This window comes from Mustelus asterias, chromosome 2 (genome assembly GCF_964213995.1).
Source record: "Mustelus asterias chromosome 2, sMusAst1.hap1.1, whole genome shotgun sequence".
NCBI classification, from domain to species: domain Eukaryota; kingdom Metazoa; phylum Chordata; class Chondrichthyes; order Carcharhiniformes; family Triakidae; genus Mustelus; species Mustelus asterias.
In genome coordinates this window covers 147,683,395-147,710,131 of record NC_135802.1, presented here as the reverse complement: position 1 = coordinate 147,710,131, position 26,737 = coordinate 147,683,395, and the positions used below count along the sequence as shown (strand labels likewise).

The 26,737-nt window shown below is 46.1% G+C and overlaps 1 protein-coding gene across 3 annotated transcripts in view; it reads right to left on the bottom strand.

The window, feature by feature from the left end:
- Positions 1-26,473, bottom strand: part of plekhg4b (pleckstrin homology domain containing, family G (with RhoGef domain) member 4B) — a 210,802-nt gene extending 184,329 nt beyond the window's left edge. For 2 of the 3 annotated variants that reach the window (XM_078198300.1, XM_078198309.1), the window contains exon 1: positions 2,427-2,651. In XM_078198300.1, coding sequence (XP_078054426.1) covers positions 2,427-2,483 — 57 coding nt within the window. In that variant the 5' untranslated portion in view covers positions 2,484-2,651. Of the gene's footprint in view, positions 1-2,426; positions 2,652-26,424 lie in introns of those variants that run through there. The other variant, XM_078198318.1, reaches the window with a different exon arrangement.
- Positions 26,474-26,737: the final 264 nt, after the last annotated feature.

Below are 26,737 nucleotides of genomic sequence, written 5' to 3'. Positions count from 1 at the left end.
AAGCTATCTATGTTTCCGAGCTCTGGAATTACCTCCTAAATCCCCCTCAATTTCCACCTCTCAGACACCCTCCCATGGAATTGGTCACTTGTCTTATTATCTTTTCAAGAGGTTCAGCTGTTTCTCTGGTTGCGTTTGTTGTGTCAGGCATCACAGGCCGATATCCACACTCTGACAACATTACGGTGTGTAACAGGACTGAAAGGGAGAAGATACGTTTCTCAGGCAAGTGAAAGGGACGTGGGGATTGGGGTTTGGATATCAGTGGGGGTGGGGATCAAAACATGGGGGGGACCCGGAGATGGGGGTGGGAGGTGGGCGGAGTTTGGATATAGGGGATCTGACATTAGGAGGGGGTAGATGTTCAGACATGAGAGGAGGATAGTCGAACATTGGGGGATTGTTGGACATCAAGGGGGGAGTCAGACAGACATGGAGTGATGTCAGACTTCAGGTGAGGGGGTGCAGGCAAGCTGGGGTGGGGGGGCGGGTTGTTCGGGTCGGGTGGGCTGGTTGGGCCAGTGTGGGATTGGGCCAGGTGAGATTGAGAGGGGGTGGGTACAGGTCGAAAGATTGGGGGTGCTAACTTGGCTGGGGGGAGGGTGGTGTGATGTGAGGGGGTCCCATAGGGGAGGTCAGGAGTGTGGGGGTTGTCCCCTGCGAGGCTCGGTTTGTGTTTTTAAAATAGCCACTCTGAAGTTAGAAGTGCTTTTTGTCCTTCCAACTCTTTCAGAATAACTGTGAGGGTAAAACTGGCAGAACCATCTGAAGTCAACAACTTAAATTGCTTTGTCAGATGGTTCCCAGCCCAGTGCAATTGCCCAGGGTGAAGTCACCACTTCTGGACAATTGTCGGGTAAACCCTTACCAGGGAACCTCCGAGAGGGATTCCCCAGCACAATTTTGAGGTACCCCCAAATCCAACACTGGGGAGCCAGAAAGCTCTATCTCTAACCGATGGTGAAATATAAACAGAAAGTGCCGGAAAAGCTCAATGGCCGGAATGTCACCACCATTCACGCCGGTGGGATTTTCCCTTCCCGCTGCAGCGAATGGAGGTTTGGCTAGCCGCCAAGTACTCTGACCTCGCTGGCAGCGGGAACCTAGTGTGAATGGTCAAGAAGATAGTGCCCAACAGGCTTGGCAGTGTCTGGAAAGAGAAGCAGAGTTAACAATTTGAGTCAGCGTGACTCTTCTTTGAAACTCCAGCACTTTCTGTTCTTATTTCCGATCCCCAGCATCCACAGTATTAGGCACTGAGTTGACTTTTCTTTACACCCCAGCTATGACTGTAACACTACATTCTGCACTCTCTCCTTTCCTTCTCTATGAACGGTATGCTTTGCCTGGATGCCATGCAAGAAACAATACTTCTCATTGTACACTAATACATGTGACAATAATAAATCAAATTAAATCAAATCAAAATTTTGCTTCCATTGTGCTTTTATTATCTGATGGTGCTTCAGTGATCTCCTTGGGATAGTTTGCTACAGTAAAGGGGCTATATAAATGCAAGTTGTTATTGCATGCTAAGTGGTGAGGGGTTGCCTGCCAATCTCCCAGAATCAAAACTAAAACACAGCTTGAATTAAAGTGGCTGTACACACAGCAGAGGTTACAGAATGAAGTGACAGCGTTAAATATCTCCAGTCAATTAGGCAAACCAGTAAGTCAATGGCCATTAACAGCCGGTCATTCGTTTTGGTCTTTCCGTCAACTCCCACTTTATGGCAGCTGCGATCAAACATATCTTTGCTGATGCTGCTCTTCCTGGTGGGTGAACTTTGGCTTGGCTGACTTTAAGTTAACTCCGAGTGGATGAACCTGGGGTGGAGCGAGCCCTGGGTACTCCGGGAATCCACAGTGTAGTTCCCCGGTCAGAACTCACTAAGGGAAAAGCATCCTGCTGCCAAAACAAAAGCATAAACAGCCCTTCTTAAAACTCACAACTGACTTGAATCCTCGGTGCACTGCGTGACTCGACTCCACGGTAACAAGAGGACATGAACAAAAGTCATTCAAAAGTATTCCATTTAGAAAACAAGACTGTGGCAATGAATAAAATGCAACGCTGTCCCGAGACAGCTTCACCAACTCAGCACGCAACAGTTCTCATTCTACTCACAATGCTGCACTGGAGATACTGTTTATAGCGTCAACCAGGAGGTACAATTGTGAACAGAGCAATACTTAAATAAGCCGGGAGATGTGCTTAACAACATTGTCTGAAATAGTTATCTATGTTCCTTTTGATAAAGGCTGCCCCGTAGTTAGAAACACTGTGCACTTTCACAAAGGATTAAGTCAGAAAATTAACAACTTTAACCCACTTTATCTTCTGCTGTTAAAGTACACCAAACACTTGCAGTTTTACTTTCGAGTTTACTTTTGGCACCCTTCTATCGTGTTATTATTCCACGTACCTTTATGCTCAAATGGTTATCAGTTCTGGTCTTTGGCGCTTGTGATCTGTGAGTCATGTTAAACAGGTTCAGCACCTAATACCACAAAACAACATAAAATCCACTGCATGCTCTGTTCCAGTATCCTTCTCATTTCCAATTGCATTTGCACAAATCTCCTGTCATTTCTCCAGTCGCTCTCTTTCTCTCGCTCTCGTTTATTAACTTTTCCAGCCACAAGAACATAATTCAAGAGAACAGCAGATGACTCTCAAAAGGTCTGGAGTTGAACTGTTGTTAGGAGGAACTACAAAGCTGAGAGCTGGATAAACCAGCCCTGGCACTCCTGGGCTCTCTCATTATGCATACTGATGCAACTTCCTCTCCTTATTCTCAAACTTTTCAAACACTCAGCGTAGCCTTGCACAGCAGGAAACCAAAACTCATCCCTGCAACACAAAAGGGATTGCAGCCTGTTACATCCCAGGAGGAGAAACGTAATTGCAGGGTGATTTGACTACATTCCATGTTCTACGGTTTAACAAGGTGGAAAGCAACAATTTCCATTTACATTCAATGTTTAACACAGTTAAATGTGAGAAAGGTTTGAAGTAAATCATCCCAAGACACTCCACAGGAGCATTAGTTTAAAGTTTATTTATTGGTGTTAAAAGTAGGCTTACGTGAATACTGCAATGAAGTTGTGGTAAACCACTGTTAAGCTTATTGCTTGTGTGTGTGTGTGACATGCCCGGACATGCCCCTGCCGGCCCTGCCTGAGACTCCTCCCCCCCCTGGTCCAGGCATAAAGGTGACTGCTCCCCACCCCCCTGCCTCAGTCTCTGGACCAGTTCATCAGCATGGGTGTGCTCCAAGTCTTTTGCGAATAAAAGCCTATTTGTTCTTGCATACAAACTAGTCTTTGCTTGGTTGGTAGTGCATCAATTTTATTCGCAAAAAGTTTTGGGATGGAGCAGATACTAAAACCCGATAGACTGGAATTGGATCCTCAAGCCGTAGGAGCCTCTAACAGCTTCGATCACTGGTTGCGATGTTTCGAAACTTTCCTCACCGCCTCCGTCGTCCGGACCAAAACCGACAAGCTACACGTGCTCCACGCCCGGGTAAGCGATCAAGTATTCTCGATGATTAGAGACGCTGAAACTTACGAGGACGCGATCGAACTTTTAAAAGGCCAGTGCAACAAACAGTCTAATGTAATCTACGCCAGACATCGTCTGGCTACTCGCAGACAACAGCCAGGAGAATCGGGCGACCAATTCCTGTGTGCGTTGCGAGCACTTGGCAGGGCCTGCAACTGCAAGGCCGTAACAGCCGCCCAAAACACTGATGACTTAATCAGAGATGCCTATGTCACGGGTATCAGGTCGAACTATATCCGACAACGACTGCTGGAACAGGGTGGGCTGGACCGACAAAAGACTGTGGCGCTTGCCGACTCGTTAGAGGTGGCCTTCCATAATCTCGAGGCCTACACCCCCGACGACGGGGGTGCATCGTAGACGCCGCAGTCACCGCCACCTCTGTACCCGGGAGGGCCGCAGGCCTACGCCACGCCACGTCTCACCAATGACCCGACCGCTGCAGCAGTCTCCAGAGGCCCGAAGTGCTACTTCTGCGGCCTGGGGAAGCACCCCCGACAACACTGCCTGGCGAAGGATGCGATCTGCTCCGGGTGTGGAAAGAAGGGCCATTACGCGAAGGTATGCAGGGCGAAATCAACCTCCAAGCCCAGTAGGACCGCGTGCGAGCCGTGCGGGCCGCCATCTTGGACGCCTTCAGCCGCGTGTGAGCCGTGCGGGCCGCCATCTTGGAAGCTGTCAGCCGCGTGTGAGCCGTGCAGGCCGCCATCTTGGATGCCGTCAGCTGCATCGCAAAATCCAACGGTGGCTTCGGTTACGCTGGACCAATCCAGGCCTCACCAACTCGCCAGGTCCATGATGGACATCGAGGTAAACAGTCGCACTACAAATTGTTTATTTGACTGTGGGAGTACGGAGAGCTTACTGTGAAAAGCCCCTAGTCGCCACACACTGGCGCCTTTTCAGATACACTGAGGAAGAATTTAGCCTGGCCAATGCACTTAACTAGCACGTCTTTCGGACTGTGGGAGGAAACTAGAGTACCCTGAGGAAACCCACGCAGACACGAGGAGAACTCCGCACAGACAGTGATCCAAGCAGGGAATCGAACCCACTCTGCCACCCATCATTTTACATAATCTGACACCACCCAACATAAAGAGATCTTAAAGACAGGTGGTCAAATTGGATAGAGGAATAGAGATTAAAGGAGGAGAGAGACAGAGCGGTTTAATGAGGGAATTCCTGAATTTTTGGCCGAAGCAGCTTGAAGAGCGGCCACCAATGATAGAACAATTCAAATGGGGATATGCTGGAGGCCAGAATTGGAAGGTCACAGAGAACTTTGAGGATTGTAGGGTGGAAGGGTGTTAGAGGTAGGGAGGGACATGGGCCAGGGATGGATTTGAACACTAGAATTTTAAAACTGAGATGTTGCCAGGTCTGGAGTCGAAGTTAATGAGCACAGGGGTGATGGGTGGCTCGGAACATGTGTGAGTTTGGACATGAGCAGCAGAATTTTGGGTGAACTCAAAATTATGGAGAGTGGAATTTGGGAAGCCAGGTGAGGAATCACAAAAAGTTGGTTTGCAGGTGCAGCAGGTAATTAAGAAAGCGAATGGAATTTTGTCCTTCATTGCTCAAGGGATGGAGTTTAGAAACAGCTAGGTTATGTTGTAGCTGTATAAGATGCCTGTGAGGCCATACCTGGAGTATTGTGTACAGTTGTGGTCTCCTTACTTGAGAAAGAGTGTACTGGCACTGGAGGGAGTGCAGAGGAGATTCACTAGGTTGATTCTGGAGTTGAGAGGGTTGGCTTATGAGGAGTGACTGAGTAGACTGGGGCAATACTCATTGGAATTCAGAAGAATGAGGAGAGATCTTATAGAAACATATAAGATTATGAAGGGAATAGATAAGATAGAAGCAGGAAAGTTGTTTCCACTGGCAGGTGAAACTAGAACTAGGGGCATGGCCTCAAAATAAGGGGGAGCAGATTTAGGACTGAGTTGAGGAGGAGCTTCTTCACCCAAAGGGTTGTGAATCTGTGGAATTCCCAGCCCAGTGAAGCAGTTGAGGCCACCTCATTGAATGTTTTTAAGGCAAAGATAGATGAATTTTTAAACAGTAAAGGAATTAAGGGCTGTGGTGAGTGGACGGGTTAGTGGAGTTGAGTCCACGAAAAGATCAGCCATGATCTTATTAAATGGTGGAGCAGGCTGAAGGGGCCAGATGGCCTACTCCTGCTCCTAGTTCTTATGTTCTTATGTTCTCATTAGCATAGTCAAGTCTGGAAATAACAAAGGTACGTCTGACAAGGTTTCAGCTGCAGGCGAGTTGAGACAGGCTCAGTGACAGGTGAATGTGCAGAGATGAAAGTCGGCATTCTTGATTATCATCAGAGTAGATACGTGGCCATGAGAACCCCATCTCAGGGCCAGATAGGACACCAAGATTGGAAAGATCGGGTTCCACCTGAAGCCAGTGCTAAGGTTTGGGTTGGAGTGGGTGACAAAGGAATAAAGTACTGGTGGGAATTGGAGATCTGGCCAACTTGCCAGGAAATGGACCAAGCAGGGAGTCCGGAAAATGTCAACCTATCTAATCTGAAAGTCATCAGGCACCTTTGAGGCTGAAGGTGAGAGACAGAAGGTGCTAGAAATGAAATCTTCCAAAGCAGCATTGATTCACCTTAAAATAAGAGTCAAGACATCATGATCACATCCAGCCCCAGCTTTGGCATTGGCTGAGACATGCTGTGGCAACCATTGGCTTACATCTGGCCAGTTTTAGTGGCATTTAGCTCCAATGTCAAAGTGGCAAATATTACTCAGACACGTGAAACAACAAATTATAAACTGAGACAAAGTATCGTGAATATAGTGGGGCTCATATAAGTTTCATTTTATCAGTGCTTAAACTCTCAGCTTGATTATAACTGAGGGGCACCAGAACCCAAAGGAAAAGTTTATTACAGAGAGGTTAATGTGTAATGAAAGAGTTTACTAAAACAAAGAAAAACACCGCTTTTTATGCAGCACCACCTTCACAGATGGTTCAAAGTGCTCCTCAGAAAGTGAATTACAAAGTATAATCACTGTCATTTTCAGGTAAGTGCAGCAGCCAATTTGTACACAGCAAGATCCCACAAACAGCAATGAGATAAATGATCAGTTTGGGTATGATGCCATTCAGGCACTTAACAGGGCAGCAGCAGTCGGCCCCCCACTGAGAACAAGGACTCCTTGACTGGAAGTTCCGCCCATTGAGAGCTGCTGGCCGGAGGCCAAAGGTCAGAGGCCAGCAGCTTCACTGAATGGCAGTGCCACCAGCAGTGGCTCCTGCTGATACGACACCTATCCCCAGGTCTAAGATTTTCACGGATCCCAGCCCATAGGTGAGTGATAGTAGAAGGAGGGTCACAGCCTGGGGTTCTTGGGGGCGAGGCTTGCCAGCAAGGCGGGGGGATGAGGTGGGTGACTCTCAAACCACCCCCCTCTTCTGATGCCAGCGCCCTCTATCAGACCCTGAGAGCCATTGAACAAGGAACACCCCCATCCCGGAAGCCCACAAGCAACCTAAACAGACATTGCTATTGTGCTCCCCATATGGTGAGCTCCCCCACTCCCCCATGCTGGTTTTAATGAGTGTAGAGTAAAGGGTTAATGATTACACTAATCAGTCAGTGATGTTAAGCATGACATCAGGGCAGATGACCAGAGACTCCAAGAGAACAAGACACAGAACAGTCTGTCCAGAGAGCAATGTACTTATCATGACATCATTGTAAATAGTGTAAATAAATAGTTCAAGAGAAATTAAATGCTGTCTCCAAGTCACTCATAAATTAAGTGGAACCTCAACAAAACAATGAGGCCTTTAAGCGGGCATTAATTATCCTTTGAAGGGCTACAATTGGTGTTGTGATAGGAATGCTGCCCATGGGCCTTCACACATGGATTTAATCAGAGGGGCAGTGAGAAGGGGGTCCCCATCCACCACCACTCTCCCATCAGCTTAAATGCCCCCCCTCCCCCAAACCTTTCACAGGGGAAGGCCTCAAATTCCATCTTGTTTCTCAAATTGTTCAGACATAAATATGAGTTGGAATACTAGGAGAATGGGTTTTTTGTTTGGATTTTGTCACAGGGTATTTTACGTGCGTCTGAGAGGGAGGGGTGGGATTTCAGTTTAATAGCCCATCCAGAAGATGGCAACTGCAGCAGTGCAGCACTCCCTCAGTAAAGCACTAGATTGTCAGACTAGTCAGGCGCTCAAAGTCTCTGGGGTCAGGCCTGAGGCCTACAACCTTCTGTCTCAAGGGCATGAGTGCTACTCACTGAGACATGATGGGGCGGCACGGTGGCACAATGGTTAGCACCGCTGCCTCACAGCGCCAGGGACCCAGGTTCAATTCCTGGCTTGGGTCACGGTCTGTGCGGAGTCTGCACATTCTCCCCATGTCTGCATGGGTTTCCTCCGGGTGCTCCGACTTCCTCCCACAGTTTGAAAAATGTGCGGGTTAGGTTGATTGACCATACTAAATTGCCCCTTAGTGTCGGGGGACGAGCAGGGTAGTTACGTGGGGCTATGGGGATAGGGGCTGGGTAGGGTTGTGGTCGGTGCAAACTCAATGGACCGAATAGCCTCCTTCTGCACTGTAGGGATTCTATGATTCTATGATGACTGGCATCCATCTTGGTGGTGGCATCATCTGGTTATAGTTGACAACACTGCTTTGATGTCAATGTGCCTGTAACTTTAGAGCTATGCTGCACTGTCCCATTCTCCAATAACTGACCAATGGATAGAACATTAGCCTAGTTTTTGCTTTTGAGTAAAGAAGTGATATTTTCACAGATGCACTGGCCTGTTAAAACACAGTGTAAAACTACTGCCTAAATTCAATATGTTGATGCAGATAAGCCCCTTGTGTGGAAAAGAAATGTGGCCTTCAGGTTTCATTCCCACCAATTTATTTACACAGTTTATCATAGTTTCATCACCAGATGAAACCAGTAACAATCAGAATCAGTGCTGAAGAGGCAGAGAGGTTTATACAGGACTGAACAGTCAACAGGTTTTTCCAAAACTTTCTGCTACCCTTTGGTTGAAGTCATTAACCCAATCACTGCTTATGTGGCCATGCAGGGCCATGCAGCGTCTTAGGGATGCTGGGATAGGAAGGGGCCACAAAGTAACCAAATCCCTTCTCCTGGCCATTGTCCAGGAACCCCAGACATATTCAAGCACCAAATGAGGACCCAACCGACTTGACAGTTCTGCCCTCGACTATGGAATACTGACCTTGGTATGGTGGTCAACCCTGATCTGAGGTTCCTAGCCCACATGACCAAATCTGCTTCTGGTAACTCCATAGCATTACCACCTTCACTCATTTCTCAATCTCTCCTGAGCTACTGAAACCCTTAACTACACTTTTATCCTGTGCAGACTCAAACACACTGTTTGCTGATCTTCTGATGTTCATCATCTAGAAATTCCCAAAGCCCAATTGTCTGCATCCTCTCACGCTATTCCACCATCACCTCAATCTCTGGCTCCCTCCCCCTGCATGTATCCAATTTAAAAGCCTTGTCCTTGACATCAAATCTTTCCATTTCATTGAATATCTACATATCACTACAACCACCTCCACTCTATGCCTATTGAAACCTTTCCATCGACTGGCTGTGTGCATTCCACCCTCAATCGCCCCCATGTCCAGAATCCCCTCTCTCAAACTCTCTTCTTCTCTATCCTCCTTTGGAAGCCTACCCAAAGCCCATCTTCTCAACCTGCCCCCTCAGTCACCTCCTCTTGAATCTGTTTTAGAACCATAGGATAGAATCACTACAGTGCAGAAGGAGGCCTTTCAGCCCATCGAGTCTGCACCTATAACAATTCCACTCAGTCCCTATATATTCCTGTAACCCCATGCATCTACCCTGCTAATCCCCCTGACTCTAAGGCGCAATTTAGCATGGCCAATTAACCTAACCCTCACATCTTTGAAGTGTGGGAGGAAACCAGAGCACCCAGAGGAAACCCACGCAGAATGTGCAAACTCCACACAGTCACCCAAGGCCGGAATTGAACCTGGACTGTGTTGGAGGAAGCAAAGCCAAAATGAATGAGATTGTCAATAATTTAATGAAAAGCGATTACCTTTTGTTCGGAGAGGGAAACAAGTGCGTATCATTTTAAGTAGAAGGTCATTGGAGTTTGTCAATGAAGAAAGAGGGTCTGTCAAATGTAGTTTCATGGGGACAATGTCCCTTTAACGGAAAATACAATGCCCTTATTGTGTCTCTCACATCATCACACACTGTTTACTTGTTGCAATTTATTCTAAACATTCAATATTCTTATATAATCAAAACAAAACAGAACAGAGCCTGTTGTGCATGTCATGAAGCATGATGAACTCCTCCACTCAAACCCTGCCGTCACACACCAAACCTGCATCTTTTATCAGGCTGTTTGTGAACAGTTTCTGCCCTTCCCAGATCAAGCTGCAAGTAATCTTTTGTTTCCCACACACAGTGTAAAAAGTACCGTTCCCTGCAGAGCGAAAACAGCACCAAGGTTAAATCACACAGCCGAGTGGCAAGTGATCCGGACTGTACAACATCCAACTGAAGTGAGGCAATGCAATGACTAAAGTTAGGCTGCACATAACAGGGCAGATTATAGTTCTCAGCTCATCCACAATTCGGTCTCCAGCACAGCACATCTGTTTCTCTCCAAGTCGATGCATCTGGACCCTTACCCAACCTCTGCACCCCTCCACCCCCCCCCCCCCCCCCCCCCCCCCACCCACCCCCCACCCCCATACACTCGCTATCTACAAGATGCACCTCAGGAATTCACCAAAGATCCTGAGACAACACCTTTCAAACCCACGACCACTTACGTCTAGAAGGACAAGGGCAGCAGATACATGGGGACACCACCATCTGCAAGTTCCCCTTCAAGCCACTCACCGTCCTGACTTGGAAATATATCGCCGCTCAGTCGCTGGGTCAAAATCCCAGAATTCCCTCCCCAACGGCATTGTGGGTCAACCCACATCACGTGGACTGCAGCGATTCAAGATGGCAGCTCATCACCACCTTCTCAAGGGCAACTAGAGATGAGCAACGAATACTTGCCAGCCAGCGACACCCATGTCCCATGAATGAAAAGAAAAATCCCCTTGGCAAGTCCACCCTCACCCACTCATGGCACACCTGCTACTCTTACCAAAGAGCCTTCCCCTCCCAACCCCACATGTCAAATACATCTCTGCTCTCAAGAAGAAGGGTCCACACCTGAATCAAAGATATTATTTGAATCCATACTAACTCACCAGACAGGAAGGCCATGGGATGGGACCGGATGCAAGTTTCACACATTGTCCAACATTACTCCTCAGTGACTAAATGTAAAATGTAAAAGCAGCATCACACCCAATCCCATCAGATCTCTGAATGATGGGTTAAGGGTAAAACAGCCCCGTATAATTCCCTTCTCCTCTCCATGGATACTGAGGAGCCTGCAGAAGGCTTCCAGCTATTTGTTTTGTACTTCATCTGCTGCTTTTTGTCTTTTCTGCTTCCCCCCACATTGGCACGGACTCAGACGAGAATCCCAGCACCCAGTTTAAACTTGGCAGCCTCATCACTCTGCTCACACAGATTGACTGCAGCTCCATGTTAGAATATAGCTGAGGATGCCCAGTATATTATACAATGAACTGTGGGTCATGCTGCTGCCAATAAAAGCCTATTGTGGACCAAGTGGTCACGTGGCAATGTGATGGCGTGGCTATGAAAAGGGTCACGTGATGGGAGCGCAGGAGTTCTCCCCGGAGCATGGGCAGAGTACTAGCATGCTCAGCTCATGAATACAGTATTGTTTGATACAAGTCCTTAGTCGCCAGTCTTTGGGAACCCAGCACTTATAGACCCACCTTTGGTGGATTGCGAGTGGTCAATTTCCAGGTTCTGTGGAAGGTACACTTAGATTAGCTTCCCGAGGCCTGAACCCCTGAGGAGACAGAGATGTTCCCTGTTCTCAATGCCAACAGCCATAATCTCAACTGCGAGAGCAGTTTGGCGTTGACCTTCCTTCTGAGTGTTCCACCTGCTGGGCATGTTTCTGGACTCCATGCACCGCGCTCCAGCTTACTGCACCATTGGACACAGATGGAGATTGAACCTAAGCCTGACCAGATCATGGTGTTGTGTAGAGTTCTGTGCTGAACCGGATGACCAACTGAAACATCCCACGGCCACTGCACGGAGAAGAGCAAAAGAGTTCTCTGCGGTGTCCTGGGCAATATATATCCTTCAACTGACATCACTAAAATTGATTATTTGCTAATTAGTACCCACTGTGTGTGGATGAGCACTCAGATCCTGCGCGGACCAGCTGGCGGGGGTATTCGCAAACATTTTCAACCTCTCTTTGCAACAATCTGAGGTCCCTATCTGCTTCAAGAAAACAACCATCATCCCAGTACCAAAGAAAAGCCAAGCAGCATGCCTTAATGACTATCATCCGGTGACTCTGACATCCATCGAAAGGTTAGTCATGGCATAAATCAATTATGGCCTCCCAGATTGCCTGGATCCACTACAGTTCGCTACTGCCGCAACAGGTCCACAGCAGACACTATCTCCCTGGCCCTGCACTCAACCCTGGAACACCTAGATAACAAAGACACCTATGCCAGACTCCTATTTATCGACTACAGCCCAGCCTTCAACACCATTATTCCCACCAAACTCATCTCCAAACTCCGTGGCCTGGGGCTCGGCTCCTCCCTCTGAGACTGGATCCTGAACTTCCTAACCCACAAACCACAATCGGTAAGGATAGGCAACAACACCTTCTCTATGATCATCTTCAACACCGGTGCCCCACAAGGCTGTGTCCTCAGCCCCTTACTATATTCCTTATACACCTCTGACTGTGTGGCCAAATTCCTCTCAGTACAGGAAAGAGATAGAGAGTCTGGTGAACTGATGCAATGACAATAATCTCTCCCTCAATGTCAACAAAATGAAGGAGATAGTCATTGACTTCAGGAAGCATAATGGAGAATATGCCCCTGTCTACATCAATGAGGACAAAGTAGAAATGGTCGAGAGCTTCAGGTTTTTAGGTGTCCAGAACACCAACAACCTGTCCTGGTCCCCCCATGCCAACACTATAGTTAAGAAACCCCACCAACGCCTCTACTTTCTCAGAAGACTAAGGAAATTTTGCATATCTGCTATGACTCTCACCAACTTTTACAGATGCACCATAGAAAGCATTCTTTCTGGCTTTTCACAGCTTGGTATGGCTCCTGCTCTGTTCAGGAATGCAAGAAACTACAAAGGGTCGTGAACAAAGCCCAGTCCATCACTCAAACCAGCCTCCCACCCATTGACACTGTCTACACTTTCCACTGCCTCAGAAAAGCAGCCAGCATAACTAAAGACCCCACGCACCCTGGACATACTCTCTTCCACCTTGTTTCTTTGGGAAAAAGATACAAAAGTCTGAGGACACGTACCAACTGACTCAAGAACAGCTTCTTCCCTGCTGCCATCAGACTTTTGAATGGACCTACCTTATATTAAGCTGATCTTTCTCTACACCCTAGCTATGACTGTAACACCACGTTCTGCACTATCTCCTTTCCTTCTCTATGAACGGTATGCTTTGTCTGTATAGTGCGCAAGAAACAATACTTTTCACTGTATACTGATACATGTGACAATAATAAATCAAATCAAACATGGGGAGAGCATGCAAACTCCACACAGATAGACACCCAAACCAGAATTGAACCCAGATACCTGGAGCTGTGAGGCAGCAGTGCTAACCACTGTGCCACCTGCTATTTTCATCCCCCAATATTTTTACAACTAATAAATGAAAATGGGGAAAAGAAATGAAAAAAAACCTAACCTTTTTTAAAGTCACTATGATTTCTCTTCAGGTTTTTTCACACCAATATCTTGGGAGACTGTAGGCCGATCCTCAACAATCGACAGCCTGTCCTGCCCAAGGCACCCCATTCCAGTATGCTCCTGAAACCTGCTCCCCACTCGTTACTTAACGGTTATAAGCCCAGGGTGTTAACCGTCCCATTGTGTGTTTAGCATAGGCTGTTGGAAACGAGGCCTCTTGGAACTTCCAACCATTTATTAACTATGTGCAGAGGTAGATAAACCAGAACCATCTCTCTCTGAGCTCTGGTCACACATGGTCTGACATCAATAATGATGTATGTTAGCTAATAGCAGAACAGCTATTAACTCTTTATTTTACAGCTGTTGCTTTTATCCTCTCTGGGCAACAATTGAATTCATACAGCGCCGGTAAAACATCAGAGGGCAGTTCGTAGAAGTTGTTCATAGGAGTCGCATGCCTCTCACCACAAGAACAAATATTCCCACCCTCCAAACCCACCTTCAAACCTACCTCTTCTTGCAACACATCCCTCATACTCCTGTGCAGATCTGTCCCACAACTAGAAATATGAGGCTGGCTTTCTCCATTGAATGTGACATGTTAGCATTCAGCTATTCACGCATCTTTGTCTTGAGTTTCCTTCTTATGACTAACATCCTCCACCAACTATGATGGCTGAAGTGAAATGAGAAAAAGACTTGTTCCCGTTTGAAAGGCAGCACCTCCAACAGTGCAGCACTCCCTCTGTGTTACACTGTTGGAATCGGATTGCGTGCTCAATTCTATGGAACAAGAGTGCTACCATTGAGTCAGAGTTGCCACCATGTGCACTATGTGATATGGGTGATCTTGTAGAGGTCTATAAAATAATGTGGGGCATAGATCAGCTAGATAGTCAATATCTTTTCCCAAAGGTAGGGGAGTCTAAAACTAGCAGCATAGGTTTAAGCTGAGAGGAGAGAGATACAAAGGGTCCAAAGGGGCAATTTTTTAACGCAGAGGGTGGTGAGTGTCTGGAACAAGCTGTCAGAGGTAGTAGTAGAGGTGGGTACAATTTTGTCTTTTAAAAAGCATTTCGAAAGTTACATGGGTAAGATGGGGAAAAAGGGATATGGGCCAAATGCGGGCAATTGGGACTAGCTTAGTGATTTAAAAAAAGGGTGGCATGGACAAGTTGGGCTGAAGGGCCAAGTGTAAAGAAATGAACATTAACTCTGTTTTTATTTGTAGTGTGCTTCGAATGATTTTATGATGATTTAAGTTCACAGCATTTCAATGTGTTCTTAATGACCGTGTTGTCATTATTTGCCTTACAACAGGAAGCAAGTCATGTGAGAAAAGGGATCGAGAGGCTTCTTGCTCTGAGGAAACGGATAGTTACATCAAGTCCAATTTTAGTTCAGTCCACCCAGCATTAAGGGGATTGTTTGTGACCCAAAAACGCCTCCAGATCACTGGCCATCTCATTTCCCCTGGGTTAGCCGGACTTGTATGAGGACTTATGATTATGCTTCAAGAATTTTTGACACACCAAGCCTTCACAGCAGGTTGTCTGCTTAGGCCAATTGCCTATCCTTTTGGGTATTTAACAAGCTACAGGAATGTTAATCTTAAACCCAAAACACACAAAATAAAAAATTTAAAAAGAAATATAAGTGACAGCAAAATTCCTTTGGAAGAGGCCAAGGTATTTTGTGGCATTTTTATTCGGGAGGGTGAAAGGACAAGTAGACCAAGTTTACTCTGTAAGTGTGTAAATAACGTACAGATCTATTAGATGCATTAGCTGATTGCTCTGTACAAATTCTTGGAGCATACCCAAAGCTGGGAGACTTAAAAGTCCAATTGGTTCAGAGATAAAGGTTCCGATTGTATGCTTTGATCTGTTGTTCTGATCGCTTAGTCTTTTGGGAAAGTCACTCAAACAAGCTATACAGATTCAGAAATTCCTCCTCTCCCCTCCCCCCCCACTTTAATTTGACATAGTTTAGTCTATTACTTCTGCTTTTTGATTAGCATTGTCAACCGACAAATCTGAAGGCATCAAAGATACATCTAGACTGAAAAACCTGATAAAATAATGGTTTGAAATCATGCTGAACGATTGCAATCTCACACTGATTAGTTTGTGGAATAAGATGAGGTTTGGGAATTTTCTTAATTGACGGCTAATTTAGATGCAACCTTTGTTTCTTGGTTATTATCCTTTTTCAACCTTACTGCTTATTAGATACAATTTCGAGCCACATCGGAACAAAAATGCACTGTACATTTTTGTCTCATTTTATTTAATAATTGGAAGCAATGGCCTTTCGCGAAATATCACAATCGTTGAATCTTACAATGTAGAAGGAGGCTGTTTGACCCATCATGCCAATGCTGGCTCTTTGAAGGAAAAATCCAATTAGTCTCACGCCCCCACAAATCTTTCCCCTTAAATTATTCATCCCTGTCCCTTTTCAAAGTTATTATTGGATCTCCTTCCATCACAATTTCAGGCAGTGCACTTCAGATCATTACCTCTTTCTGCATAAAAATGAATCACCACAAATGCCAAGGTATTCTTACACAATATTTACTATCTACAGAACTTCCCTTTAACATGCTCAAGCCTCTTTTTTAAGTTAAGTTTAAAGTTTATTTATTACTTGTGGTGAACCATCGTTGGTTCCCACTGTGGGGTTGTTCTAATGTTGTTGTTGGGCTAGGGTGTTCACACTGTGGGATTGTTCTAATGTTGTTGTTGGGCTAGGGTGGGATTAATACACCTGTGGTTGTTACTGTTGTGGCACATCCCAGTCGGGCTCCGCCTCCTGGGAGAGGTATAAGACCCCCTGCTCGGGCGGGACCTCGTCAGTCTGGGATGGTGTACTTACGTTCTATTAGTTCCATTGTTAGACAATAAAAGCCTTCTGTTACTGAAGCTTCGTGCCTTGAGTTCAATTGACGTGCATCATTACTGTCACAAGTAGGTTTACATTAACACTGCAATGACGTTACTGTGAAAATCCCCTAGTCGCCACACTCTGACGCCTGTTCGGGTACACTGAGGGAGAATTTAGCACGGCCAATGCACCTAACCAGCATGTCTTTCAGACTGTGGGGGGAAACTGGAGCACCTGGAGGAAACCCACGCAGACATGGAGAGAACATGCAAACGCCACACAGAGGGGCGGCTTGACAAATACATGAATAGGAAGGGACTAAAGGGATATGGTCCCCAGAAAGGTAGGGGGTTTTAGTTCAGATGGGCAGCATGGTCGGTGCAGGCTTGGAGGGCTGTAAGACCTGTTCCTGTGCTGTAGTTTTCTTTGATCTTTAACAGTGACCTAAGCCGGGAATCAAACCCAGGTCTCTGTCATTGTGAGGCAGCATTGCTGACCACTGCGCCACCATGCCATCAGATCACAGGTACATCTATGGTGAGGTAAGGCAAGAAAATTAATGCAAACATCTCAGGTTAATGAGATTAACTGAGATGTCAGTGGTAATTTTAATGCAAGGATGACATTTTTAAACCATTTCTTTAGCCCTTAGCAATTATCAAAAAACACAATCCATAAAGCACTCCAACCTTTAACTATGTGTTGGTAAGTTGATTTATTGAAAAACACAGGCAAACTTGGAAAAAACAAACCTGAAGGAGCAAACTTCAAGTGTCGTAACCTGCAGGACTACAGACAAAATGCTGGAAAGTGAACATAGGCTGGGTGGCTGTTTTTTTTTTGGCCCATTCAAACGTGAAGGGCCAAGTGGCCTCTTTCTGTGCTGAATACTTTCTATTTAACAGAGAAACACCAAAGTATAACTTTACTTTTATTTATAAATCACTGAAACTGGGGTAACTTTTCGAATACACTGCTCAGTTGCTCAGGAGGCAATCCCTAACCATTGCAGATGCAACGGTCAATGGCAGGGCAGTTTCAGAATGTGTAGTGATGAATCCCGTAGCTTGAGGTTGCCTGGGATAAACAAGGGTGCAAATGAAACCATGGACCTGTAAAGTGAACGTCTGGGCACCTCAGACTCTAGTGAAATATTTGGATAAAGGACAAACAAAGATATGGATATTGTGCGAGAAGAGGAGGAGGGACAGATATTGGCAGCAAAACAAAAACCATTAATCAAACGATGCATTTAATTGTGGGGTTGCGTTTATCGTGAATTGAGCTCAACTGTGCCTTGGTACGGTTGATTGCAAAAGCACCATTGGAAATGAGATATATGGACTTAAAGAACATTCTATCAATCGTGTAATTAAACAATACATCAAGCCAGTTCAAAATCTATCTTCTTGGTTTGTTAACAAGTACTGGTGCCCTGACCCACACCGAATGTTTTACTTGGAGTGAGCCAAGGTCACAAATCCAAAAGAAGCTTGTGCTTTAAACACACCCTGTGCTTTAACCTAAACCAGCACATTACAAAGCTGGTTCTCAATCATGTGTCGCAGCCAAAAATATTTACTCAATTTAGAAAATAACTTTGCACTGGTTTTATACAACTGCATGTTGTGTTTGCACGTGACAATTGTTTAAAAATTCATTTATGGGATGTGGGTATCACTGGCAAGGCTAACAGTTATTGCCCATCCCGAGTTGCCCTTCATGTGTTGATGAGCTGCTGCCTTGAACTGCAGTAGGCCCTGAGGTGTAGGTACACCCACAGTGCTGTTGTGGGGTGGGGTGGGAGTTCCAAGATTTTGACCCAGCAACAGTGAAGGAACGACAATTTATTTCCAAATCAGGATGGTGAGTGACTTGGAGGAGAACCTCCAGGCAGTGGTGTTCCCAAGTCTCTACTGCTCTTATTAGGGATTCAGTTAGCTCAGTTGGCTGGACAGCTGGTTCGTGATGCAAAGCTACACCAACAGCCCGGGTTCAATTCCCATACTGACTGAGGTTATCCATGAAGGCCCCACCTTCTCAACCTTGTCCCTCACCCGACGTGGTGATCCTCAGGTTAAAATTAGCACCAATCATGGTTATCTGGGACTATGGCAACTTTACTTTTACTGCTCATGTCCTTCAAGATGGTTGTGGTCATGGGTTTGGAAGGTGCTGCCTAAGGAACCTTGGTGAGTTCCTGCAGTGCATCTTGTAGATGATACACGTTGTTGCCAATGTTCATTGGTGGTGGAGGGAGTGACTGTTTGTGGAAGGGATAGCAATCAAGTCGGCTGCTTTGTTCTGGATGGTGTCGAGCTTCTTGAGTGTTGTTGGAGCTACATTCATCCAGGCAATTGGAAAGGATTCCATTGCACTCCTGACTCGTGCCCTGTAGATGGTGGACAAGCTTTGGGGGAATGGGAGAGAAGGAAAGGGGAAGGGGGAGGGGGTTTGCTATCAGGTGGTGATTTACTCACCACAGGATTCCTGGCATCTGACCTGCTCTGGTAGCCTCAGTATTTATATGGCTAGTCAAGTTCAGTTTCTGGTCAATGGTAACAACAGAATATTGATTGTGGAGGATTCAGCGATGTCAATGCCATTGAATGTCAAGGAGTGATAGTTATACCCCATCCTGTTGGAGATGGTCATTGCTTGGCACTTGTGTGGCGCAAATGTTAGTTACAACTTGTCAGCCCAAGCCTGGATATTGTCCAGGTCTTGCTGCATTTGGACACGAACTGCTTCAGTATCTGAGGAGTTGCGAATGGTGCTGAACTTTGCGTAGTCATCTGCAAACATTCACACTTCCGACCTTATGATGGAAGGAAGATCTTTGATGAAGCAGCTGAAGATGGTTGGGCCTCGGACACTATCCTGAGGAATACATGCAGTGATATCATGGAGCTGAACTGATTGACCTCCAATCACCACAATAATATTCCTTTATGCTGGGTGTGACTCCAGCCAGCGGAGAGTTTTCCCCCTGAATCCCATTGACTGCAGTCTTGCTAGTGCTGCTTGATGCCACACTTGGTCAAATGCTGCCTTGGCGTCAAAAGCAGTCACTTTCACCTCTGGCATCCAGAACTTTTGTCCATGTTTGAACCAAGGTGGTAATGAGGTCAAGGGCCCATTGATCCTGACAGAACCCAAACTGAGCATCTGTGAGCAAATGATTGCTGAGTGAGTGCCACTTGATAGCACTGTTGATGACCCCGTCCAAATCTAAACTGATGATCGATTGCATCTTTCAATACAAGAATGGGAATTTGCATGCATCCAATTCATAGATCATAGATATCCTACAGTGCAGAAAGAGGCCATTTGGCCCATTGAGTCTGCACCGACCACAATCCCACCCAGGCCCTACCCCCATATCCCTACATATTTACCCACTAATCCCTCTAACCTACACATCTCAGGACACTAAGGGGCAATTTTAGCATGGCCAATCAACCTAACCCACACATCTTTGGACTGTGGGAGGAAACCGGAGCACCCAGAGGAAACCCACGCAGACACGAGGAGAATGTGCAAACTCCACACAGCCAGTGACCCGAGGTGGGAATCGAACCCAGGTCCCTGGAGCTGTGAAGCAGCAGTGCTAACCACTGTGTTACCGTGCCACCCAAATTATATTAGCTTTTATTTTAGAAGAAATATCTGGCTACCAAAGATCTAGTATGCCAAAGAATTTAAAACACACCAGTGCGGTACCATCCCCAAGTAAAACAGTTTCACGGAATTCCCATAAAACGGCTGTCCCCCAGGAAAGATTTTATTACTTTGCAGGAGTGAATAATCATCTTCATATTTCACAACAGTTTTTTTTCTTAAAGTTAAAGTTTATTTATTTATTAGTCACAAGTAGGCTTCCATTAACACTGCAACGAAGTTACTGTGAAAATCCCCTAGTTGCTACACTCCGGCACATGTTCGGGTACACTGAGGGAGAACTTAGCATGGCCAATCCACTTAACCAGCACATCTTTGGACAGTGGGAGGAAACCGGAGCACCCGGAGGAAACCCACGCAGACACGGGGAGAATGTGCAAACTCCACCCAGACAGTGACCCAAGCCGGGAATCCAACCTGGGTTCCTGGCGCTGTGAGGCAGCAGTGCTTAGCACTGTGCCATCGTGCTGCAGGTGTGAATCTCACTCTCCCTCTTCACACTATCGTGACTAAATGACAACCGCCTTTGAGTCAGGCAGTGGGTGAGCTGAACTGCTTATTTGTAACATGAACAAAATCTTTCAATATCTTTCAAACAAGTCCTTAACACAGCAAAAACCCCTCTGCGAATGAGGAGTCAACCTGTATCAGACTCACCCGCAAACCGAGGAAGGTGGGCAAGACTTGGTGCCAGTTCTGTTAACACCAGCATGCAAAATCCTTCACATTAGCTCAAAATGGATAGTCTCACCAGTTCTATCACTCAGGGCAAAATAAACCCCTTTGCTATGTTTTTTTAATGAAGAATAGGGCAAGGGAAGTATATTGTGTGTTTCGATAAACACCTTTGTGCACTGTGACTTGCCATAGTTCTGTGACCTCTGATATAATTTTACGCAAATAATGAGTTTGGGCAGTTGCCATTCTATACACCACACAGAACATGGTGTCAGAAATTGGCCTGGGTTTTAATAACGTACGGATTGTGGTCAATCTCTTTGAGACATTCAGCAGAAGAGGATCACCTCACTTGATGGATCAATGGGAACCAAAAGTGCGTGATCACCCCAGAGGGTGGAGTCGTCTCTCGGGCAGAATATATCTGGAAACCACGTAGCAAACATGTAAGGACTGGAGCAGCCTAGGGGGTGCTGCTTCAAGGCAGCCTAGGGCTGTACCAAATTTCTCTCACTCCGAATGAAGCATGAAATCTCTTGATGATGCCCAGAGGTTTGCCAGGCTACACAGCATATTTGCGATGAGGTGGAACAATTGGATGGCACAGCCTACCTGTGTGTGCCCGATTTAATTGAAATTTGGAAAAGAGGGATACCTTTCCGAATGCCTGTTCTGGACGAATAGACTTAGAGAGAGTTGTCTGGATAGTGACAGGCCCTGAGGGATAGACAAAGTAACCAAACTCGGTGTGACTGGAAAGTCAAGAGGTTTGGAAAGATGTAGAAAATTAAAATGAAGAGAGATAACCTTCAGGAGCAAGAGAAGTAAAACATAAGTTAGAGAGAAAAGGATAGAAATGTTTGGAGTAAAAGGAAGATATACCCAGATAGAAAAGAGTCGTCATCCAGATTTAAAAGGAAGAAATTTGGATAGAAGGCAGAGATTTGCTACAATTAGATGAGTTCAGGGGCTAGAAAGAGAAAAATGGGCAGAAAAGCCTCAGGGGGTTGCAGAACTTGTCCCAGAAATGTGGCAAAGTGAGAAGTCAAGATTTGCAGGTCTCCCAACCTGAACGATGTCTACAGGGCGTCCAAGTAGCGATCCATGCACTGAGGGACTGCAGGCAACCAAGATTGGGAGTTTTGGAACAAAGGAAGTGCTCTACCTGCTGAAAACTAAAGAAAAGAAACTAAGCAGTTTTTATTTTGCAAAAGATGATAATGGGCCCCATCAGACAGCAGGACAGCTACTCGTGAAATTAAAAGAGCGGCATTAGGAGAAGGAAAGAAAAATAGAGTCTCCATCCAGTTTTAAAGTTTATTTATTAGTGTCACAAATAGGCTTACATTAACGCTGCAATGAAAATCCTCCAGTCGCCCCACTCCAGCGTCTATTCGGGCACACTGAGGGAGAATTTAGCATGGTCAATGCACCTAACCAGCACATCTTTCAGACTTTGAGAGCCTCCGGAGGAAACACACACAGACACGGGGAGAACATAAAGACTCCACACAGACAGTGACCCAAGGGAATTGAACCCAGTCCCTGGCGCTGTGAGGCAACAGTGCTAACCACTGTGCCGTTGTGCCGCCCCAAGAAATAGGAAAACTGTAGAAATTGTTTTGGAAGTCTTCTAACAGGAAAAAAAAGAGAAGTTAATAGTCAAATTAAAGTCCAAAAATGAGGAGGTGTATGTTCCTGCCAGAACTCCGTAAGCATGGGAAAAGCACAGACAGAGAGGAACAGCGGTTGTGGCAATTAAAAAAAAGAAAAGTTGGCAGTCTTAAGGCAATAATGGATTCGAAGTTGGACAACATTTAATGCAACAACCACAAGAAGGAAAAAAGGACAAGGAACAGGAAAATCAGAGAGGACCCCAGATAAATAAAATGAGTTATTGAAAATCAGCTGAGGGAGATGGAGCAGGAAATGGCTCAGACCAAACTGCAGCTAGTGGATGCTGAGGGCAAAATACAGGCGGAGGAGAAAGCGGAACCCTTAAATAAAGAACGACTCCAATCCAAGCAGAAGATGGGTTGATGGAAAATGAAGCCACCCAGTTGAAGGAGTTGATCCAAAGAGAACTAAACAAAACAGCAATTCTGGCAGAGAAGGAAGCTGAGATTACACGCCAGAACAAGATTGCTGAATTGGTCACACGAATAGAAATGCACAAGAACCAACATGATAACGTGGTCGATGGAAAAGATGCTGAATGGGAATGCTGGAAAGAGAAGGAACTTTATCACACGGTACCAGAAACCTAAAACTGTACAAGAGGAAACTGAGATGTCTGAAGTCAAGTAAATAGGCCATATGTACTGACAACAAAAGGACTTTGTGCTGATCATGATAAAGTGCGAGCTGTAGCAGCGATGCAGCAGATGGGAAGGCGGTTCAATGATTTGTAGGATTTGTGAATTACCCAGCCAAGTTCATGCCTAATCAGAGTGCAAATCTCTACAGAAACTCAGGTTGTTCAATGGTGCTGGGCCACAGAATAATGAAGCAGTGTTCTCCCACATCAAACAACTAGTGATAACAAAACCAGTGCTCAGGTACCTTTTATTTTATTCATTCGCGGGACAATGCTCTATGATGTTGACAGTGGGGGATTCAGTGATGGAACACCATTGAATGTCAAGGGACGGTGGTTAGTCTCATACTGGTGATGGTTATTGCCTGGCATCTGTGCGGCGCTAATGTTACTTGCCACTTATCAGCCCACGCCTGGATATTGTCCAAACCTTGTTGTATTTGAATATGGGCTGACCATAATGTCAGTGGCAAAGTCACACAGCAGTGTGATGCCAGTAAAACAGGACTTGGAGCGACCCACATGAAGCAAAGCTGTGTTTGTATCCAGGGCGATACCAAACAACACAGAAAGTCTCTGCCGACTGTCTTTACTTGTGGAACATGCCAACCAATATCTGTTTGGGAGAGAGAAAGTGATGGTAGAGTCTGAACACAGATAACAAAGCATCTTTCTCAAACCGCTTCAATCTGCCCCACGCCACTTCAGAGCATGTTCGTTCCTTTGCACAGATATCACTTGGAGGTTAAGTACAAGCAGAGGAATCGAATGTACGTCACTGACAAGCTGTCGAGAGCCGAACTCCCTTTGAAAGAAGTTGCTGATGCTCAGGCAGAGTATGAGATTTTCCAGATTCAATCAGAAACATCAGCACGACGGGCCCTGGAATTCCTCAACCCGTTAGAGGCAGAGGGCGGAATTTCCACTTTTTTTGAACAGCGTGCTGGCTGAGACGGGGAAACCAGCTGCGCAGCCAGCTTTTCTTGCTACTTTTTGCAATACTCTCTGCAGAGAAAGATGGAGACCTGCCCCACACCGTCATACTGGCTGACAGGGCTGGGAAAAGCCAGTAATCATGATGTGGAGATGCCAGCGTTGGACTGGGGTAAGCACAGTAATAAGTCTCACAACACCAGGTTAAAGTCCAACAGGTTTATTTGGGAGCAAATACCATAAGCTTTCGGAGCACAGCTCCTTCGTCAGATGGAGTGGATATCTGTTCTCAAACAGTGCAAATAGACACAGAAATCAAATTACAGAATACTGATTAGAATGCAAATCTCTACAGCCAGCCAGGTCTTAAAGGTACAGACAATGTGGGTGGAGGGAGCATTCAACACAGGTTAAAGAGATGTGTATTGTCTCCAGACAGAGCAGCTAGTGAAATTCTGCAAGTCCAGGAGGCAAGCTGTGGGGGTTACTGATAATGCGACATAAATCCAACATCCCGGTTTAGGCCGTCCTCATGTAATCAGTATTCTGTAATTTGATTTCTGTGTCTGTTTGCACTGTTTGAGAACAGATATCCACTCCATCTGACGAAGGAGCTGTGCTCCGAAAGCTTATGGTATCTGCTCCCAAATAAACCTGTTGGACTTTAACCTGGTGTTGTGAGACTTCTTACGAAGCCAGTAATGCCAGGGGGTGGGTGGCAATGGTCTAGTGGTATTATCGCTAGACTATTAATCCAGAAACTCAGCAAATGGTCTGGGGACCCGGGTTCAAATCCCGCTGGTGGAATTTGAATTCAATAAAAAATATCTGACATTAAGAATCTACTGATGACTATGAAACCATTGTCGGAAAAACCCATCTGGTTCACTCATGTCCTTCAGGGAAGGAAATCTGCCATTCTTACTCAGTTTGGTCTACATGTGGCTCCAGAACCACAGCAATGTGGTTGACCCTCAACTGCCCTTGGGCAACTAGGGATGGGCAATAAATGCTGGCCATCCAATGATGCCCATGTCCCTTGAATGTTTTTTTAAAATCCCAAGATCAGGGCATCTTTTTTAAAGGGTGTCGCGATCTCTAATAAAAGAAAAACAGGATCCCACCCCCCGCTCTCCACATGCAGGGGCAACCCCCTTCTTCCACGAACACGAGGAACGCACTCCCACACAACACCCACCCCCCACCCACCCAACAGATAAAGGGAATCCCCCTGAATGGAGCTGCCCAGAGGGGCCACCACTGGCATTGTCCTGGGTACTGCCCCTGCATCGGGGCTGTGCCAAGGTGCAGAGGCAGTGCCAGGATGCCAGAGAGCAGTGCCAATATGCCAGTGGAAATTTCCAGGGTGCCTGGGGCAGTGTAAGGGTGCCAGGAAGCAGTGTCATGGAACTGCCCGGGCATGTCCCTCTTCCCCGGGGACTGTACTTACCTCTGCATCCCCAGTGGTTCCCTTCACCTGGTCCCAGTTTTTAAAAGCCTGTTGTAACCCTCACTGATGTGAGGGGGAGGGGAGATCCCAATGTGGGGGGAGCATATGGTGGGGACGCCCTTTAATAACATCATAATTTATTTAAATGAGGTTCCCGATCTTTCTGGGTTGGGTTCTCGTCACTGGAGGTGGGTGGGGAGGTGGGCATTGGGGATCAGAAAGCGAGATCTCACTGGCAAGATTCTTGTTTTCTGACGCTCGAAGGATTTATTATTATTATTATTGACTCATGACATCCTAAACAGACAATGGATGAAGATTGGAGTAGGCCCCCCCACTCTCACTGGTACTGATTATCTCACCATAACCAACAGCTACTTGGACCACTGGGAGTTAGACCAGTTGGTGTCAACAACAGCAATGAGATCATTGAATGTCTGAAAGCACAATGTAGTTATGAAGTCAGAGGATCCCGACAGTAGAGAAGGAGGCCATGAATGGGTCTGTACCAACCACAATCCCACCTAGGCCCTATTCCTGTAACCCCACACAGTTACCCCGCTAATCCACCTGACACTAGGGGCAATTTAGCATGGCCAATCAACCTAACCCGCACATCTTTGGACTGTGGGAGGAAACCAGAGCACCCGGAGGAAACCCACGCAGATACGGGGAGAAAGTGCAAACTCCACACAGACAGTGACCCGAGGCCAGAATTGAACCCAGGTCCCTGGCGCTGTGAGGCAGCAGTAATAATTACTGTGCCACTGTGCCACCCCGCCATCATGGCATTCCTGACATTGTGATGAGCAATAATGGCCCTCAGTTCATGAATGAAGAATTCAGGCACTTCACAAACAATTGGGAAATTCAGCACCACACTTCACCTCCACACTATCTCCAGTCAAATGGCAAGGCTCAGACAGCAGTGAAAATTGCCAAAGGGATTATTAAAAAATAGATTAGCTTCGACACAGACATATACAAGGCAATATCTTAAAGAGTGGCGAAACAAACTTACTTGAGGCATGGAGTTCAGTGACTGAAGTCATGCCGCACCCAGACAACTCTGCCAACAGCTAAAAACTACTGATGCCAAAAGTAGTAACAGGAGTGAGTGACAAGATGAAAGTAAAATGGCAGGAAGCCAAAAGCCACTTTGATAAAGCTGCCAAATCATTGGCAGAAATGAGAGTTGGAACTTGGTCAGAGCGTAAACATTCAAGCACTCAGTCAACCCATGTGGCGACTTGGGACCTGTGTAGAGAAGTTGCCACCTCAGTTGTACACAGTGCAAATGAACAGCCAGATATATCATCACAACCGGGGACATC